This window comes from Lacerta agilis, chromosome 4, assembly GCF_009819535.1.
Source record: "Lacerta agilis isolate rLacAgi1 chromosome 4, rLacAgi1.pri, whole genome shotgun sequence".
Lineage (NCBI taxonomy): Eukaryota > Metazoa > Chordata > Lepidosauria > Squamata > Lacertidae > Lacerta > Lacerta agilis.
This window is the reverse complement of record NC_046315.1, coordinates 3,986,272-4,007,227: the sequence shown is the minus strand read 5'-3', so window position 1 is coordinate 4,007,227 and position 20,956 is coordinate 3,986,272. Positions and strand designations below refer to the sequence as shown.

At 49.5% G+C, this 20,956-nt stretch overlaps 1 protein-coding gene across 1 annotated transcript in view; it reads right to left on the bottom strand.

The window, feature by feature from the left end:
• Nucleotides 1–20,956, bottom strand: part of PDE2A (phosphodiesterase 2A) — a 269,257-nt gene that overhangs the window by 98,200 nt on the left and 150,101 nt on the right. The window contains 1 exon segment of the mRNA XM_033145916.1: nt 418–506. Coding sequence (XP_033001807.1) covers nt 418–506 — 89 coding nt within the window.

The window sequence follows — 20,956 nt, the reverse complement described above, 5'->3', positions numbered from 1 at the left end:
ACCACCCCTCCATACATCAGAATTACATCACAAATTGGGAGGGTCTGGTAGCAGTGATCTGAGCATCTTGGACCCTGCCCCCCTGCCTCCTCTTGCCCTCCACCAAAAACCCATCAAGTGAAACAAAAAATATTTACATTTCCCTGTTTCCCAGCCAAGTTAATCACACCCTTTTGTCTGGCACTCAGGTATCAGGATGCCAGAGATTATCACTCAGGCAGAGGGCTGCTGAGTAGCTGGAGGGGCACCCCCCCTTTTGTTCCTGAGACAAAGAAATACTTGGTCAGTTGGGAGTCAAAATGGAGTGAGGCCTGTCTTCCTGTGCTGTTTTTTCCAGACATGTTATTTGTTTTGGTACATTAATAACAATTATTATATATAAATAAAATACCTTAAAATTCTTACAACACAGCTTACCCAAGCTTTCCCTCCTGTGGCAACTCATGGGGTGGGTCGTTGCACGTCAGCCGGTTTTCCCCATCCAGGAGGTAGACATACACTCTTTCCTGAGGGTTAAAGAGTACAGATTGTTATGCCATGTTAAGCCACTGCAGAATAACTAACAGTGACTATCAGTTAGGTACTGTGCTTAGTTCATGGTGCTGGTTTTGGTGAATAAAGACCGGTACAGCTTGGCACCGGAACATCAGAAGAGCCCTATCTTCCTATATACATAAAAACATAAGGCTGTCGTCACGCGGCGCCAATGGAGGATTTGCAGTGCCTCGTCAGAATCCTAGATCCACGTGAAGTCGGGGCCTGAAGCTCGGGCGCCCGAAAAAGGAGCTGGCTGCTTTTCCCAAGACGAAACAGTGCTGCTTCTGGCTCCAATTAACTCTGATTTGGACATCCGCTGGAGCCTGTTAAGTGTGTCAGGGAGGCTGGCAAAGTCGCCCAGGAGACGCCAGGCCATTAGCGCTGAGGCTCAGCCGGGAGAAGAGGGGGACTGTGGAGGGCAGGCGACATGCCACAGTACCCAGGCGCTGTCGGCACAGCCTTCTGGAATAAAAACCCAACTTCCTGCGTGCCTCCACCCCACCCCGTGCCCCAGTTAGCCAGCGTCTTGCAACCTCCCGGAACAGATTAATACTGTTTTGCTGCTAATTGTCTCCCAATGTCTCCACCACTGAGGAGCCTCACAATTAAATCCTCTTCAGGGGGGCTTAGCTGAATGGGCTGGAGAAGAAAAAGAAGAAGAAGAAGAAGAAGAAGAAGAAGAAGAAGAAGAGGAGGAGGAGGAGGAGGAGGAGGAGGAGGAGTAGTAGTTTGGATTTGATATCCCGCTTTTTCACTACCCTAAGGAGTCTCAAAGTGGCTCACATTCTCCTTTCCCTTCCTCCCCCACAACAAACACTCTGTGGGGTGAGTGGGGCTGAGAGACTTCAGAGAAGTGTGACAAGCCCAAGGTCACCCAGCAGCTGCATGTGGAGGAGCGGAGACACGAACCCGGTTCACCAGATTACGAGTCTGCTGCTCTTAACCACTACACCACACTGGCTCTCAGTGGGATGGGAGGGATGGGAGGAAATAAAAGGGGTGTGTATAATTGGCTATATTGATTGATAATTTGTTTTGTTAAATTTGTTTAATAATTTTTTTAAAAAAGAAACACTGTTTACCCTCCCACCACAGCGGGACCTATTTACTGGTATCTACTTGCACTTTGACGTGCTTTCGAACTGCTAGGTGGGCAGGAGCTGGGACAGAGCAACGGGAGCTCATCCTGTCGCAGGGATTCGAACCGCTGACCTTCCGATCGGCAAGCCTAAGAGGCTCCGTGGTTTAGACCACAGCTGTGGGCAGATGGGGTCCCCAACCGCACAACTCCAGGCCTGCTGGAGGCAATGAGGCGGAGAGGCATGTTGAAGTCAGTAAGCGCAATCCATGTCAGTCGAGTGGGACACAGAGCTATTATCTTTAGCTAATATCGGAAATAATGCACAGTTGCCGCTGAGTGATTTGACGTTCGGGTGTGCCACAGAAGCATGCCCTCCGCTTTGTTCCGCCTCAGCTGTTCCCGGTCTTCGAGGCCCTGATTTGTCTAAACCACCCCTTCCAGACAAATGAAGGGTTCAGGAGTTCTCCCTCCAGGCAGAGCAGCGCCTGCAAATTGCTTGCTCTCCGTCCGTAATAGTAACCTCGGTAATGAAGCTGTACTTAATTTGGCTACGGAGACGGGCACTTTGCGGCAGGGGAGCAGCGAAGCCGAGCGATGGAGGCCGGGTGGGAAGGAGGCAGCGGACATGATGCTGCCACGCCGGGGGTAGAGGGAGGTGGAGATTGCTCAGGGTCGAACCATCAGGACCTGGGTCCATCTAGCTCAGGGGTCTGCAACCTTTAAGACAAAAAGAGCCACTTAGACCCGTTTCCGAAGGAAAAAAAAAACCGGGGAGCTGCAAAACCATTGCGACATTTAAAACAAATATAACACTGCATTTTATTTTTTAAAATCCGATTTAAATTTAAAAAAATCTGATTTAAATAAAAAAATCTGATTTAAATAAAAATAAAAATCCATTTTATTTATTTATTTATTTTAAAAAAATCATTCATTTTTATCCACCCTGGGGACCACTACCAGGTCACAGCCTGATCCAAGGTGGGTTGCAACAGCATACAAATATTTGATTTGTTGTTTTTTAAAAAAATGAGTCCTCAACTGCACACTTGTGTTAAATGTTTGTCCCATGTCTAATTGAAGACTGCTGGCTTTTACAATAATCTTAGTGTCTTTTACCCTTAATATTCCAGACCAGAGGCTATGCTCACCTCTTCCAACCTCCTCTCTTGCTAAATAAAGCACAGAATTGCACCAGAGAAGCCTGTGATGTTTGTGCTGACTTGCATACAGGGGGCTGTAGTAGTTCGTAGTGTTCAAACCTTTTTAGGGGAGTTCCCTGCCCCCTTAATGACAATGGCGATAGATTTTGCACATGAACACAGATCCAAGTTAGGACTCCTCTCTTCCACGCCAACAGGTGCTTTGTCAAGGCTCCCCTAACACACACTCAGGACAGAGGAAAAACTACAAAACGTCCCGGCCTTGCTCCGGGGCGGAGAGAGACGCGCGCCCGCGAGAGCGCGGTCTGAGGCTGCGAGCGGAACCAGGAGCGAAGGAGGCAGCGGCAGGGAAACAGGCGCTGCTTCCTCGACCATTTTTAAAAAGAGGGCTTCCCCCCTCGCCCACCACCCGCCGCCCCTGGCCCAGCCCGCAGCTGCCTACCTCGTTGTCGCCTCGACGCAGCAGCCAGCAGCAGCTCCACGCCAGCAGCAGCAGCCACACCTCCGGAGGGAAACTGCTGCTGCGCCTGCACTGGCAGAAACGAGGCACGGCGCATGAGCAGAGCAGCACACCAGCAGCGCCCTCAGCCTCCGTAGGGCGGGCCGCCAGCCAGCTGCAGGGCGGCCGCTGCCGCTGGCCAGCTGGAGAAGTGGACGGGTGTATCCGCCCCGGAGCCCCGGAGCCGCGGCAAAGGTGTAAAAGAGCCGCATGCGGCTCCGGAGCCGCGGGTTGCTGACCCCTGATCTAGCTTAATATTGTCTACACTGACTGGCAGCAGCTCTCTGGGATTTCAGGCAGGGCTCTCTCCCAGCCCAACCTGCATAAACCCCATGAGATTGAACTTCGGACCTTCAGCAGAAATAAACATCTATTTGTTTATCCTATCTCTATAACATCTATAATATATCTCTGTTCTTGGGGGACAGGAGGAGGGCAGGTGTGGAGGATTCCCTGGTCCTGAATGGGGTAACTGTGCCCCTGAAGGACCAGGTGCGCAGCCTGGGAGTCATTTTGGACTCACAGCTGTCCATGGAAGCGCAGGTTAATTCTGTATCCAGGGCAGCTGTCTACCAGCTCCACCTGGTACGCAGGCTGAGACCCTACCTGCCCGCGGACTGTCTCACCAAAGTGGTGCATGCTCTGGTTATCTCCCGCTTGGACTACTGCAATGCGCTCTATGTGGGGCTGCCTTTGAAGGTGACCCGGAAACTGCAATTAATCCAAAATGCGGCAGCTAGACTGGTGACTGGGAGTGGCCGCCGAGACCACATAACACCGGTCCTGAGAGATCTGCATTGGCTCCCAGTACGTTTCCGAGCACAATTCAAAGTGTTGGTGCTGACCTTTAAAGCCCTAAACGGCCTCGGTCCTGTATACCTGAAGGAGCGTCTCCACCCCCATCATTCAGCCCGGACACTGAGATCCAGCGCCGAGGGCCTTCTGTCTGTTCCCTCACTGCGAGAAGCAAAACTACAGGGAACCAGGCAGAGGGCCTTCTCGGTAGTGGCGCCCGCCCTGTGGAACGCCCTCCCATCACAGGTCAGGGAAATAAACAACTACCTGACATTCAGAAAAAACCTGAAGGCAGCCCTTTTTAGGGAAGTTTTTAATGTTTGATATTGTTGTATTTGGTTTCTGTTGGAAGCCGCCCAGAGTGGCTGGGGAAATCCAGCCAGATGGGCGGGGTACAAATAATAAATATTATTATTATTATTATTAACAGGGACGCGGGTGGCGCTGTGGGTTAGACCACAGAGCCTAGGGCTTGCTGATTGGAAGGTCAGTGGTTCGAATCCCCGTGATGGGGTGAGCTCCCGTCGTTCGGTCCCAGCTCCTGCCCACCTAGCAGTTCGAAAGCACGTCAAAGTGCAAGTAGATAAATAGGTACCGCTCCGGTGGGAAGGTAAACGGCGTTTCCGTGCGCTGCTCTGGTTCGCCAGAAGCGGCTTTGTCATGCTGGCCACATGACCCGGAAGCTGTATGCCGGTTCCCTCGGCCAGTAATGCGAGATGAGCGCCGCAACCCCAGAGTCGGACATGACTGGACCTAACGGTCAGGGGTCCCTTTACCTTTTTATCTGTATAACACTTTTCAGGCAAACATGCCTACAAAGCGGTTTATGGCAACAAGTAAAACTCTTGAGACTCTTGAGAGTCCCATGGACTGCAAAAAGATCAAACTTATCCATCCTTAAAGAAATCAGCCCTGAGTGCTCACTGGAAGGGCAGATCCTGAAGTTGAGGCTCCAGTACTTTGGCCACCTCATGAGAAGAGAAGACTCCCTGGAAAAGACCCTGATGTTGGGAAAGATGGAGGGCACAAGGAGAAGGGGACGACAGAGGACGAGATGGTGGGACAGTGTTCTCGTAGCGACTGGCATGAGTTTGGCCAAACTGCGAGAGGCAGTGGAGGATAGGGATGCCTGGCGTGCTCTGGTCCATGGGGTCACGAAGAGTCGGACACGACTGAACGACTGAACAACAACAACAAAACATTCCAGAAGAAATTTTTTTAAAATGCAGTTATGGCTACCACCTCATGCCGTCCTAGAATTGTAGAACCAGGAGGGACCCCCAAGGGTCATCTAGTTCAACCCCCCCTGCAATGCAGGAATCACAGATGGGAAATCCCTGACAGATGGCCATCCAAACTCTGCTTTAAAACCTCCAAGGAAGGAGAGTTCATCACCTTCCAAGAGAGACTATTCCACTGTTGGACAGCTCTTGCCCTCAGAAAGTTCTTCCAAATGCTTAGTCCAAATCTCCTTTCTTGTAACTTAAAGCCATCAGTTCATGTCCTACCCTCTGGAGCAGCAGAAAGCAAGCTTGCTACTGTATTATATCTCCTCTTTTCCAGGCTAAACGTACCCAGCTCCTTCAACCGTTCCTCATCAGGCTTGGTTTTTCCAGACCCTCGATCATCTTGGTTGCCCTCCTCTGCACACCTTCCAGCTTGTCAACATCCTTCTTAAATTGTGGCGCCCAGAACTGGACACAGGACTTCAGGTAATCTTATTGTATTAACCGGCTTTGTGAATTTTATAGAATCATAGAATCATAGAATCCTAGAGTTGGAAGAGACCCCAAGGGCCATCCAGTCCAACCCCCTGCCAAGCAGGAAACACCATCAAAGCATTCCTGACAGATGGCTGTCAAGCCTCCGCTTAAAGACCTCCAAAGAAGGAGACTCCGCCACACTCCTTGGCAGCAAATTCCACTGTCCAACAGCTCTTACTGTCAGGAAGATCTTCCTAATGTTTAGGTGGAATCTTCTTTCTTGTAGTTTGAATCCATTGCCCCGTGTCCGCTTCTCTGGAGCAGCAGAAAACAACCTTTCACCCTCCTCTATATGACATCCTTTTATACATTTGAACATGGCTATCATATCACCCCTTAACCTTCTCTTCTCCAGGCTAAACATACCCAGCTCCCTAAGCCGTTCCTCATAAGGCATCGTTTCCAGGCCTTGCACCATTTTGGTTGCCCTCCTCTGGACACGTTCCAGCTTCTCAGTATCCTTCTTGAACTGTGGTGCCCAGAACTGGACACAGTATTCCAGGTGAGGTCTGACCAGAGCGGAACACAGTGGTACTATTACTTCCCTTGATCTAGATGCTATACTCCTATTGATGCAGCCCAGAATTGCATTGGCTTTTTTAGCTGCTGCATCACACTGTTGACTCATGTCAAGTTTGTGGTCTACCAAGACTCCTAGATCCTTTTCACATGTACTGCTCTCAAGCCAGGTGTCACCCATCCTGTATTTGTGCCTTTCATTTATGGATCTCACACCATGTTGCAATGTTCAAAAAGCAGTACAGCTGTCTTTTTAAACTAATAAATGGCCTAACCAGGAACCCAGGTCCTTTGAGGGTAGGGCCAATGTTCCTCTTGCAGTTTGTGTGTCACACACAAGCACTGACTGTTCCTGGAGCATCACCAGAGTGCAAAGCAGTGTCTCTGGGCTTTGTGATTTGTGTCAGTGAAAATAATAACACAAATCTCCCTTTTCCGAAAGGCCTGTACTTTGATAGATCACGTACTTTGCAGCGTATGTCTTAAAAACAACTGTGGTTTGTTTCAGATGGTTTCCCCCCCACGATTTTTAAAATGTATCGATTGCCACAAGGGCCATTCTTTTCACTGTCTTGCAACTAAAGTATTGCAGCGAAAGAGAAGAAGATAAATAAGGCTAAAGGGATTCTTCAACACCCGCTGGACAGCCCAGGCCAAGGAACAGATGGAGAAGAAATGTCTTATTAAAAAGAAGATCTCTCCAAATTGCTCTAGCAAGTGAGCCATGCTGTACCCTGGGAACCAGCTTTGATCTTATTGTTTTAGATTTCTGGGGGATGGGATGGGGGCTAAACCCTATAAATTAAAAAAAATGGTAGGATTTTAGAAGTTTAGATCACTATATGTCTAAAACAATGGAAGAAATTGGAAGGAGCACAAGAGAAAGGGCGGACAAAGATTGGAAAGCGTTTAGAGGACATTTGCGAAATTATGTTGAAAAGTTAGATCTCCTATTATAATAAACAAGTTCCGTTATGACTATTGGATATTAAGCACGTTAGGCAACAAAGGGGAATGGCAAATAAATAAGAAATCGGAATAATAGTGTGTTAAAAGAAAGAAAAAGGATAAATGGAAAGAAATTACAGCTGAGCTGAGATGTCTAGAAAGAATGTCTGTATGTTGTGTATGTCTTGTCTGTAACATGTGAATGTATTGTAAACTGTATTGATGAACAATAAAATAAAGTATTTTAATAAAAAAAAATGGTAGGATTTTGATTATTTGGGATGTGAAAGGAAAAATACAGTGGTACTATTACTTCCCTTGACCTATATGCCATGATAGAAGTTTATGACACGAGAAAGTAGACAGAGAAAAGCTTTGATCCCTCTCTCGTGGTCATCTAATGAAGCTGAATGTTAGAAGATTCGGGACACATAAAAGGAACGGCTTCTTTGTGCATAGACTATGGAACTCCCTGCCACATGAGGCAACGATGGCCACCAACCTGGGAGCCTTTAAAAGAGGACTGGACAAATTGATGGAGGGGGAGAGGGCTTTCTGCGGCTTCTAGCCACACCTGCTTTGCTCTGCACCAGCCTTCTTACATTCTTATCCCACGCACCCCATATATATCACATGGGGATTATTAATAGTGACCTCCCTTGCAGGGCTGTTGTTAGGATTGCAAGGAAATACTCTAAATCTCCCCGAAGGGTTTTATCAATTGTCGCTGTCATCTTCCAACAAACCTCCCGGGCAGCGTGCTTAAATGACAGCAATGACGTTACATCTTTCTGAGGGACGCCGCTACATCTCTTGCCTATATTTATCCGAGCCATTGATTTATTTGGGAGCTGACAAGGACTTCCGCTCAATTTCACGCTCAATGAAGCTCATTACAGAAGAGGCGCTTTGCCTCTTCCCGAAGGAGGAGGCGGTAACCGGTTGGCGCGATGCCAGAGTCCCAGTTGGCACCGACGGGGACATCCTGGGGAAGATGCTAAGCAGGTGGGAGACGGGGAATTTGGGGTGATGCGCACAGGCAGATGCTGTGCTCGGGAGAACCAGGTCGCTGCCTCTGCAATGGAAGCAACAGTGTGATGCAGCAGCTAAAAAAGCCAATGCACTTCTGGGCTGCATCAATAGGAGTATAGCATCTAGATCAAGGGAAGTAATAGTACCACTGTATTCTGCTCTGGTCTGACCTCACCTGGAATACTGTGTCCAGTTCTGGGCACCACAGTTCAAGAAGGATACTGACAAGCTGGAAGGTGTCCAGAGGAGGGCAACCAAAATGACCTGGAAACGATGCCTTATGAGGAACGGCTTAGGGAGCTGGGTATGTTTAGCCTGGAGAAGAGAAGGTTGAGGGGTGATATGATAGCCATGTTCAAATATATCAAAGGATGTCATATAGAGGAGGGAGAAAGGTTGTTTTCTGCTGCTCCAGAGAAGCGGACACAGGGCAATGGATTCAAACTACAAGAAAGAAGATTCCACCTAAACATTAGGAAGAACTTCCTGACAGTAAGAGCTGTCCGACAGTGGAATTTGCTGCCAAGGAGTGTGGTGGAGTCTCCTTCTTTGGACGTCTTTAAGCAGGGGCTTGACAGCCATCCGTCAGGAATGCTTTGATGGTGTTTCCTGCTTGGCAGGGGATTGGACTGGATGGCCCTTGGGGTCTCTTCCAACTCGATGATTCTAAGATTCTAAGATTCTATGATTCTAAGCGGAAGTCCCCACTGCTTAGGGCTAGTCCTTCACAGTCTGTGGGCAAACCTGTGTCATCTGCGAAGTGGAAGGTGGGTGCAAGTTCTGCTGCTTCAGAGGGGAAGATCTGAACCGATGGATTCAAATGATAAGAAAGGGGATTCTAGGTAAACAATAGGATAAACTTTCTGGCAGTAAGAGATCGTTGACAGTGCAGCAGACTCCCTCAGAAGGTGGCAGGCTCTCCTTCACCCCCATCGTTCTGCCCGGACACTGAGGTCCAGCTCTGAGGGCCTTCTGGCGGTTCCCTCGATGCAAGAAGCCAAGTTACAGGGAACCAGGCAGAGGGCCTTCTCGGTGGTGGCACCCGCCCTGTGGAACGCCCTCCCACCAGAGGTCAAAGAGAAAACCAACTACCAGACTTTTAGGAGACATCTGAAAGCAGCCCTGTTTAGGCTAGCTTTTAATGTTTAATAGATTATTGTATTTTAACATTCTGTTGGAAGCCGCCCAGAATGGCTGGGGAAGCTCAGCCAGATGGGCGGGGTACAAATAAATTATGATGATGATGACGATGATGATGGAAGGTGGAAGAAGCTTGTTTTTTGCTTCTCAAGAATAGAGGACTTGAAGCAATGGCTTCAAGTTACAAGAAAGGAGGTCCCAGCTAAAGAGGAAGAACTTGCTGACAGTAAAAGCTGTTTGGCAGTGGAACGAACTCCCTGGGGAGGTTGTGGACTCTCCTTCCTTGGAGGTTTTTAAGCAGGGGTTGGATGGCCATCTGCCATGGATGGTTTAGCTGCGATTCCTGCAATGCAGGGGGTTGGATGATGCTTGGGGTCTGTTTCGACTGTGCACTGGACTCTCCACTCTTGCTGACAAGGGAAGAGAGTCTCTAACATTTATTTATTCCATTTACATCTCACCTTCCCTCCGAGGAGCTCAGGCTTGGTTCTCCTCCTCCACCTCTCCATTTAACCCTCATGTGACTGGCCCAAGGTCACCCAGTGAGATCACCACGGCCGAGTGGAGGGGTTTGAACCCTGGTCCCCAAGTTCCTGGTCCAACACTCAAACCACTGCACCGCACTGCCTCTCTTTACATTCTGTACAGACCTCCCCCTTGCTGGGCGCCTCCCTTCAACCCACCCCTCATTCATAGTCCCACATATGCTGTGGGGTGGAGAGGGAAATTCCCCCTGTGGAGGTCACCAAAATCTCGGCACCGGAGATTCCTGCATTGCATGGGGTTGGACTGGATGACCCTCGGGGTTCCAGCCAACTCTGCAATTCTATAGTTCTATGATTTGAAACCATTCCCAGTTCCTTCCCTTCCCCATCGCTGCTTTCTTATACCTTCTCCCCTCCCAGTCGCCTTTCAGAGTCCGTCTGAGGACGGATTCTGCAATCTGCACAATGCACACCTGAGGGGCATCGCTGTCAACTTTCCCTTTTTCTGCAGGAAACTCCCTTATTCCAGCGCCGTTTCCCATTGCCAAAAAAAAGGGGGGGAGTTGACAGCTCTGCAGAGTGGAACATGGTGGGCGGATACTTCGAATGACCAGCTTCAAAGAACCGGTCATTGTTCTGCCGCCTCGATGAAATGAGAGGGCTTGGAAGAGGTTTCGGGAAGCTGTTAATCTCTCCTTCTGCACGGAGGCAGGGTTAATTAAAACTAAGCTCTGCCTGTCCAGTTGAGGAATGGAAGGCCCATTTATAATCTGCTGTTCTACCGTGTGACATGCGGGGAAGGGAAATGCAACAGCAGCCCAGACCAGTCATTTCCCACCCAAATGATTCCACAGGCGGAAAATGTCGTTATGTTGTTGTTCAGTCATTCAGTCGTGTCCGACTCTTCGTGACCCCATGAACCAGAGCACGCCAGGCACGCCTATCCTTCACTGCCTCCCGCAGTTTGGCCAAACTCATGTCAGTCGCTTCGTCAACAGGTTTCCCACACCTATCAGCTGATCACCCATTCCCACCACCCTTCTGAGTAATACCCCTCCCCACTCCCTCACTATATTTAATGATCTGGTGACTTCTGTTTCAGTGTATCTGAAGAAGTGTGCATGCACACGAAAGCTCATACCAAGAACAAACTCAGTTGGTCTCTAAGGTGCTACTGGAAAGAATTTTCTATTTTGTTTCGAGAAAACTGCCCAACCATCTTGTCCTCTGTCGTCCCCTTCTCCTTGTGCCCTCCATCTTTCCCAACATCAGGGTCGTTTCCAGGGAGTCTTCTCTTCTTATGAGGTGGCCAAAGTAATAGAGCCTCAACTTCAGGATCTGCCCTTCCAGTGAGCACTCAGGACTGATTTCTTTAAGGATGGATAAGTTTGATCTTTTTGCAGTCCATGGGACTCTCAAGTGTCTCCTCCATCACTAGAATTCAAAAGTATCAATTCTTTGGCAATCAAAATGTCAAATGTTGTTATACAAATCTGTAAATTATACCATTCTATGGTGTGACCGCATTTGGCATATTGTGGAGGTAATGGGGCCCTTTATATGTCCAGCTGTCCTTTGTCAATAACAAATGGTCGCTGTTTTTTGTGCTATACAGTAATTTATGGACCTAATAGTAACTAAAACCATTTGACACTGTATGTAGGTTTTATTTTATTTGTTTTTTATCTTATATTTTGGAAATGCACATCCAGTTTTTTTCCCCTTTGATTTTTTGGGGCCCCCAAGAGAGTGGGGCCCTAAGCTATAGCTTGGAAGAAATGGAGGCAGTGAGAGATTTCACTTTCTTGGGTTCCATGATCACTGCAGATGGTGACAGCAGTCACAAAATTAGAAGACGCCTGCTTCTTGGGAGGAAAGCAATGACAAACCTAGACAGCATCTTAAAAAGCAGAGACATCACCTTGCCGACAAAGGTCCGTATAGTTAAAGCTATGGTTTTCCCAGTAGTAATGTACGGAAGTGAGAGCTGGACCATCAAGAAGGCTGATCGCAGTAGAATTGATACTTTTGAATTATGGTGCTGGAAGAGACTCTTGAGAGTCCCATGGACTGCAAGAAGATCCAACCTATCCATTCTCAAAGAAATCAGCCCTGAGTGCTCACTAGAAGGACAGATCCTGAAGTTGAGGCTCCAGTACTTTGGCCACCTCATGAGAAGAGAATACTCCCTAGAAAAGACGCTGATGTTGGGAAAGATGGAGGGCACAAGGAGAAGGGGACGACAGAGGATGAGATGGTTGGACAGTGTTCTCGAAGCGACTGGCATGAGTTTGGCCAAACTGCGAGAGGCAGTGAAGGATAGGCGTGCCTGGCGTGCTCTGGTCCATGGGGTCACGAAGAGTCGGACACGACTGAATGACTGAACAACAACAACAAAAATCCAACACTGATCATTGCGCTGGGGGGAGCTCACAAAAGGGCAACCAAAATTATCAAGGGGAAACCAAAAGCCACAGGATTTTGTTTAGAGAAACGGCAACGTCCCGCAGATGAACACGCGACTCTTTGCCTTCACGTCCTCATACGCAACATGTTCCACTTAGGTGTCAATCAAGTGATGAGTGTCTGGTCTGCTGCGGCTCATTGTCACTTAAAATGCCGCCACTGGGTGCTATGGTTGTCACAGGATGAGTTGCGGCAGCCCTCAAGCGATAAGCGCAAGCCAGCCCTTTGTTGCTGTTCCACATGCGGGTTTTCCTGTTGGCATCAAGCCTGTATGGAGTGACAGATGTTGCTTATTGAGCCATTGTGTGGAGCACAGTTGTTCCATAGGCAGGCCAGCTAACCTGGCTCCTTTCTCCCCCTTCTGGACAGGTGATCAGTACCTTTGCTGAGAGCTTCTTGCATTGGTTTCTGGCAAACAGACGCTCCATGCATAATGCCTGCTGAGCACAGATGCTAACCCAAAGGATGGAAAGGAGACAGACCACTGATTCATGCCATTGCTGTGTACCTGGTGGCTGAGGGATGCGAGTGGCCCTGTGGTCTAAACCACTGAGCCTCTTGGGCTTGCCAACCGGAAGGTCGGCGGTTCAAATCCCTGTGACGGGGTGAGCTCCCGCTGCTCTGTCCCAGCTTCTGCCAACCTATCAGTTCGAAAGCACACCAGTCCAAGTAGATAAATAGGTACCGCTGCGGCGGGAAGGTAAATGGCGTTTCCGTGCACTTTGGTTTCCGTCACAGTGTTCGGTTGCGCCAGAAGCGGCTTAGTCATGCTGGCCACATGACCCGGAAAGCTGTCTGTGGACAAACGCCGGCTCCCTCGGCCTGAAAGCGAGATGAGCGCCGCAACCCCAGAGTCGCATTTGACCGGACTTAACCATCCACAACCTTACACCTGGATAGATGTGATGGAGGCAGAACTACAAGACTAGCAATAACCCAATGCTTCTCTCATGCGGGTAGCGCTGTGGGTTAAATCACAGAGCCTAGGGCTTGCTGATTGGAAGGTCGGCGGTTTGAATCCCCGCGACGGGGTGAGCTCCCATTGCTCGGTCCCAGCTCCTGCCCACCTAGCAGTTTGAAAGCACGTCAAAGTGCAAGTAGATAAATAGGTACCGCTCTGGTGGGAAGGGAAACGGCGTTTCCGTGTGCTGCTCTGGTTCAGCAGAAGCGGCTTAGTCATGCTGGCCACATGACCTGGAAGCTGTACGCTGGCTCCCTCGGCCAGTAAAGCGAGATGAGCGCTGCAACCCCAGAGTCGGACACGACTGGACCTAATGGTCAGGGGTCCCTTTGTTGTTCAGTCGTTCAGTCGTGTCCGACTCTTCGTGACCCCATGGACCAGAGCACGCCAGGCACGCCTATCCTTCACTGCCTCTCGCAGTTTGGCCAAACTCATGTTAGTAGCTTCAAGAACACTGTCCAACCATCTCATCCTCTGTCGTCCCCTTCTCCTTGTGCCCTCCATCTTTCCCAGCATCAGGGTCTTTTCTAGGGATTCTTCTCTTCTCATGAGGTGGCCAAAGTACTGGAGCCTCAACTTCAGGATCTGTCCTTCTAGTGAGTACTCAGGGCTGATTTCTTTGAGAATGGATAGGTTTGATCTTCTTGCAGTCCATGGGACTCTCAAGAGTCTCCTCCAGCACCATAATTCAAAAGCATCAATTCTACGGCGATCAGCCTTCTTTATGGTCCAGCTCTCACTTCCGTACATTACTACTGGGAAAACCATAGCTTTAACTATATGGACCTTTGTCGGCAAGGTGATGTCTCTGCTTTTTAAGATGCTGTCTAGGTTTGTCATTGCTTTTCTCCCAAGAAGCAGGCGTCTTCTAATTTCGTGACTGCTGTCACCATCTGCAGTGATCATGGAGCCCAAGAAAGTGAAATCTCTCACTGCCTCCATTTCTTCCCCTTCTATTTGCCAGGAGGTGATGGGACCAGTGGCCATGATCTTAGTTTTTTTGATGTTGAGCTTCAGACCATATTTTGCGCTCTCCTCTTTCACCCTCACCTGGAGAAGGAACTGGCAAGCCGCTCCAGTATCCCTGCCAAGAAAACTCCATGGACAAAGACAACAGGCAGGGGTCCCTTTACCTTTACCTATCTCTCATCAAACTCCAGCCCAAGGCCTCTTCATCATTCAGGTTGAGTGCTTTAATTAACCGATGAGTGCAATTAACTGATTAAGCTCAGATGCAGGAAGGGTTCAATGTGCTAGGAATGATTGCCTCTTGATCAAAGATGTTTGGCATGTTTTTGAATTGTTTCCAAACAGAGCTGTCACGGTCTGGTCTACGGGTGAACGAAGTCCCAGCAGAGGACGTCAGGACCGGGGGCAAGATGGCGAGGTGGGAACAGGAAGCAGAAAGTCACGGAGACAAAGGTCTGGGGGGTCGAGAAGCCAGGAGTCACGAAGGCGAGGGTCGAGAAGCAAGGAGTCCAGAAGCCGAGGTCCGGGGATCAGGAAGCAAGGATCAGGAGGCCAGACACAGCAAGGCAGGAAATGTGTTGCTGTGGCAAAGAAGAGCTGAAACGAAATGCTGAACTTATATCCCTTCCCGGCTCTTGCCACCAGGTGCAGCGAGTTACCAAGCAGCCTCACCTGTGCGGCCGCGCCCTGCCTCTCCAGAACACTTAGGAGCGCCCCAGTCCTGAGAAGCCCTGCTGGTCACGGGGCCTGGCCATAGCTGCCAAGTTTCGGATTTGAAAATAAGGGATCAGCAGTCTCCCCTATCCCGGGGACAGTCACATGTCAGTGGTGGGCGGAGCCAGAAGCAAAAGTGGGCGGAGCAGCAATGTAAACGCCAAGCGGCCTCGGGCTCGGAGTGGAGCAAAGAGGAGGGCAGCCAGCAAAGAGGAGGGCAGCCATGTGCTCTGCGCGATGGAGCCCCATCGTCTTCTTGTCTGATCCCATCAAAACAGGACAGGAAGCAGCAGCTGCTCAAAGGCAGCCAGGCTCCGCCCGCCAGCTAACCCTATTGGCCGGCTGAGGGGCTCGACGGCAACGGATAGGGGCCGATTCAGGGGGAGGAATACACCCCCCTGTAAGCACGGAAAACGGCTCCCACTTGCTTTGAGGGCTGAGGCTTTTCTCTCCAAGTAGGCGAGGTCTTCCCACCCTGTCCCTGGCCAGCAGGGGAGGAGCTGCTTCCATTAAAAACGGGAAATTTAAGGGAAATAAAAAATAAGGGAGAGCAGCGGGAAACTGCTTGAAATAAGGGAGAATCCCGGGGGAAACGGGATACTTGACAGCACTGGGCCTGGCTCCTGCACGCACTCCTGACAAGAGCTGGCACACCCATGAAGCAAGCGGAAGTCATTGTCTCAGGGCGGCAGGCTGGGGGCCCTTGGGAAGGGTGGCAGATCCGCTGCACCCTTTGGTGCCACCGCTGACTCATCCCTACCCCCCCCCATCACCTCCACCTCCTCCTCCACCTGGCAGTGGTGGGAGGCACCGGCCGGGGAACCCCCAAGGGAAGAAGGCTCAGAGCCAAGGGATTGTTGGTGGGGCGACGATGAGTGGTCGGAGGGAGAAGAGGGGGCAGACTGGGAGAAGGAGGAGTCGGAAGCTGAAGGAGCAACAGGGCTAAGTGAGCAGGAAGAGGCTGGGGCAGAGAGCAGTTCAGACTCAGCGGCAGGAGCAGAGGGACCAGGAGACAGAGACGAGGCCGGCTGCTTCAGAGTCTCCCCGCCTGCTGTGAAGAGGGGAGAAGCTTGTTTTCTCCTGCTCTGGGAGGTAGGACTCGAACCAACAGCTTCACGTTACAAGAAAGGGGATTCCCACTAAATATCGGGAAGAACTTTATGGCAGCAAGAGCTGTTTGACAATGGAACAGTCTCCCTCGGAAGGTTGTCAACTCTCCTTCCTTGGAGGTTTCGAAGCAGAGGTTGGATGGCCACCTGTCATGGATGCTTTAGCTGAGATTCCTGTCTTGCAGGGGGTTGGACTAGAGGACCCTTAGGGGTCCCTTCCAACTCTATGTTTCTATGACCAAACACCCCCCCCCGGATTCCCAGGACACATAGAGGGATGAAGAGGGCAGAGCAAAGAGAGACCTGACGAAGGAGCCTTCAGGAGGCACCAGTGGTTTTAGTAAATCACCAAAGTAGGTCCTTCGAGCCCACCCATGGCCCGCTCTGATGGCCAGCAGGTCTCCAGGGTCTCTTAGGCAGAGAACCAGGACAGGGGACTTTCCCTTCAACTGCTATCCGATGACCCCTTCTTAATTGGAGATGCTGTCAGGGATCACACCGAAGATCCACTGTGTGTAAAAAAATGTACACTGTCAGCTCAACTTCTTCTTCCCTTTCTTCCTCCTGCTTCGGTGTACAATTTTAACACCCAGTGGTCCATACCAGACTGGCTCTCTCTCAAGGACCTCCACAACCACCAGCTGCAGACAGGAACGCAAGGTGGTCTCCCTATGGGTGGATGAAAACCACAAAGCACCATTTCCCACAGAGGAGGAGCCTTCGTTTCTGCAAAAGACACAGCTCTCATCTTGAAGACAAAACCTTCTCGCAGCTTCCTCCAAAAGGGTGCTACATTGTGTACAAGTTTTGCAAACGGCGTTAATTAAATGTATTTAATTGGGCAAGGGCAGGCTGAAAGATCTGCAATAATTAGCTGGCACGGACCAAATAACACATTCGTTATCGTTAATTATTTTGGCACCCAGTTGCCAGGAAGTGAGTCAGAGCATGCAAGCGGCGTCTGCCGACTGGAGGGGGAAGGGGGATTTGAGGGAGGTTGCCCAATAATTGGTGGGTTGAAAACATCCTACTTTACATTTGTCTGGCGCTTAGAATCCTAGAGTTGGAAGAGACCCCAAGGGCCATCCAGTCCAACCCCCTGCCAAGCAGGAAACACCATCAAAGCATTCCTGACAGATGGCTGTCAAGCCTCTGCTTCAAGACCTCCAAAGAAGGAGACTCCACCACACTCCTTGGCAGCAAATTCCACTGTCCAACAGCTCTTACTGTCAGGAAGTTCTTCCTAAAGTTTAGGTGTAATCTTCTTTCTTGTAGTTTGAATCCATTTCCCTGTGTCCGCTTCTCTGGAGCAGCAGAAAACAACCTTTCTCCCTCCTCTAAATGACATCCTTTGATATATTTGAACATGGCTATCATATCACCCCTTAACCTTCTCTTCTCCAGGCTAAACATATCCAGCTCCCTAAGCCGTTCCTCATAAGGCATCGTTTCCAGGCCTTGGACCATTTTGGTTGCCCTCCTCTGGACACCTTCCAGCTTGTCCGTATCCTTCTTGAACTGTGGTGCCCAGAACTGGACACAGTATTCCAGGTGAGGTCTGACCAGAGCGGAATACAGTGGTACTATTACTTCCCTTGATCTAGACGCTATACTCCTATTGATGCAGCCCAGAATTGCATTGGCTTTTTTAGCTGCTGCATCACACTGTTGACTCATGTTATGGTCTACCAAGACTCCTAGATCCTTGAAAGCGTTCTGGGGACTTTGCACTGGCATTGTCTAGCTGCAGAGCTTACAACAACCCTGTAAGGTAGGTCAATATAAGCATCCGAAGGACCTAAGGAGAGCTTGCAGGATCAAGGCCCCCTGCCGCCTTGAAAGTCGGGCTGGCCTCAGCGGCTAGGGGGTGCCTCTGTGCCGGGTGGCCAACCTCTACCAGAAGAACAGCCTCTGCAATTATCCTTTTCAGCAACAAGCCAAGGGGGTTTCAGTCCCACCCCATTGCAGCAATCGAGTCTCTCTCAAAGCTGCAAAGCGTGGATTTCTGTTTTACAAAGAATAGTCATTCTGATCTTGGCTGTTTGAAAAGAATTTAATTAACATCTGCACTCACACAAATCTCCCTTGCTAACAGGCGCTCGGCAATAATTGCGCTGCGTGAAAAGAGCTAAGGAGAGAACAAAAATGTTCTCATTTATTTCTCTCCCTCTGTATGCGTGTGTGAGAATCAGCGACAGAGAGAGCATTTATTATTATTATTAATTAATTAATTAATTAATTAATTAATTAATACTACAACTTATTAGTACCTACCCATCACTCCAAGGTCCCAGGGCAGGTTGCAACAATGTGAACACGTTCAGCGCGATATTACAAAATACTTTGAAAACAGTCTAAACTACACCCCCCCCCTCAACTCCTGCTGATTTTAATTGAAATAAATATTTCTGAGCAAACTTTAGGCCCTTGGCTTCCGTTTGGTCACATCTCCTTGCCCGCTGGGGAAAAGCAAGGACCACTTTCAAAATCATTTATTCTCTGTCTTCTCTCAGACGCCTTTTCTGCACTCGAAGCGTTAATGCGGTTTCCCCACTTTGTGTGTGTGTGTGTGTGTGTGTGTGTGTTTTAATGGCAATGTGTGTTTGTGTGCTCCTTCTGGAGCTCTTTCTTCCCCGATCCCCAAATATTTCAGTTTCCCCACATATTTGCAATGGTTATATAATCAACGACACCCCCCCCCCCCGGCCGCAGAAGCACCAAATGTCTATGTTGAAACATCTTAAATTATAACAAGAATATGGGGGGGGGGGGCTAAAAACACACACCTCGAGCGTCAAAAGCGAGGATGAGCAGCTGTATCTTCAGAGTCTGCCGAAACCTGTACCATGAAGGGGCCAGAGGCACCTCTTTGGAAAGGCTGTTTCACAGCTCAGGGGCCACGATGGAGTAGACCTGGGGTAGGCAACCTAAGGCCCGGGGGCCGGATGTGGCCCAATCTCCTTCTCAATCCGGCCCACAGACGGTCCAGGAACCAGCGTGTTTTTACATGAGTAGAATGTGTGCTTTTATTTAAAATGCATCTCTGGGTTATTTGTGGGGCCTGCCTGGTGTTTTTACATGAGTAGAATACGGTATGTGCTTTTATTTAAAATGCATCTCTGGGTTATTTGTGGGGCCTGCCTGGTGTTTATACATGAGTAGAATGTGTCCTTTTATTTAAAATGCATCTCTGGGTAATTTGTGGGGCCTTCCTGGTGTTTTTACATGAATAGAATACGGTATGTGCTTTTATTTAAAATGCATCTCTGGGTTATTTGTGGGGCCTGCCTGGTGTTTTTACATGAGTAGAATGTGTCCTTTTATTTAAAATGCATCTCTGGGTTATTTGTGGGGCCTTCCTGGTGTTTTTACATGAGTAGAATACGGTATGTGCTTTTATTTAAAATGCATCTCTGGGTTATTTGTGGGGCCTGCCTGGTGTTTATACATGAGTAGAATGTGTCCTTTTATTTAAAATGAATGTGAGCCGCTTTGAGACTCCTTTGGGTAGTGATAAAGCGGGATATCAAATCCAAACTCTTCCTCTTCTTCTTCAACCTAGATGGGAGCCAGGATGGCTTGGCTCTGTCTCCACAGTCAGAGGCATCAATGCTCCTGGAAACCGCAGGAGGGGGGAGGGCTCTTGTGTTCGAATCCTGCCTCTTGGAGAATACGAGCAGCTGCTGGTCTCCTCTTGTTCCTGGGGAGGAGATGTTGTGGGCTGCCCTCTGGAGTTTCCTGGGGTCTGCACGCGCCCCGTGTAATTCAAAGAGCCCCCTGCCCCACGATGGTCTTTGATGCCCACTTCAACACTGGGGTAAGGTTGATTTGATGCAGGAGGAAATGATTACAAATAGGACCCACAAAGGGGAGGAGGGAAGTCCAGGAGATTCTGTGGAATGTTGTTTTTATGATGTATGTTGGGTATCTGATTGTAAAACTTTAATTTGAAATTGTTGTTGTTGTTGTTCAGTCGTTCAGTCGTGTCCGACTCTTCGTGACCCCATGGACCAGAGCACGCCAGGCACGCCTATCCTTCACTGCCTCTCGCAGTTTGGCCAAACTCATGCCAGTCGCTTCGAGAACACTGTCCAACCATCTTATCCTCTGTCGTCCCCTTCTCCTTGTGCCCTCAATCTTTCCCAACATCAGGGTCTTTTCCAGGGAGTCTTCTCTTCTCATGAGGTGGCCAAAGTACTGGAGCCTCAACTTCAGGATCTGTCCTTCTAGTGAACACTCAGGGCTGATTTCTTTGAGAATGGATAGGTTTGATCTTCTTGCAGTCCATGGGACTCTCAAGAGTCTCCTCCAGCACCATAATTTGAAATACTAGATAGATATTCCCCTCCTGTTCCTGGTGTAGATCTTTCCTTGTAAGGGACCATTTCGTGGTCCTCCTCAGGTGCCAAAACGTCTTGGGCCAGCCCTGCTGTAAATGCAGATGGATAGACCGCAGGATAGATGGTGAGGCAGACCTGGTGTAAGACTGTTTCCTGCATCTTCCAAATGCCAGGCAGAAAAGCAAAGGTCACCTTGGAAACTTCCCGAAGTGATGGCTTCTCTCCGTGTGTATGTGCTTGTACCACTTTAAATCCGTCCCCGTCCCTCTCTGCCTCGTGGGCATGTTGCTTTGATGTGCCGTTAGCCATTTCGGAACATGAAATCATTCTTCCTGACATTTCCTAATCGCCCTCGCGCTCCCTCCCTCTTTCCCCGATAGCGCGGCGCTCAACAATGCCAAATCCCCGCTGCGTCTCCAAACTATTGTGTTCCTA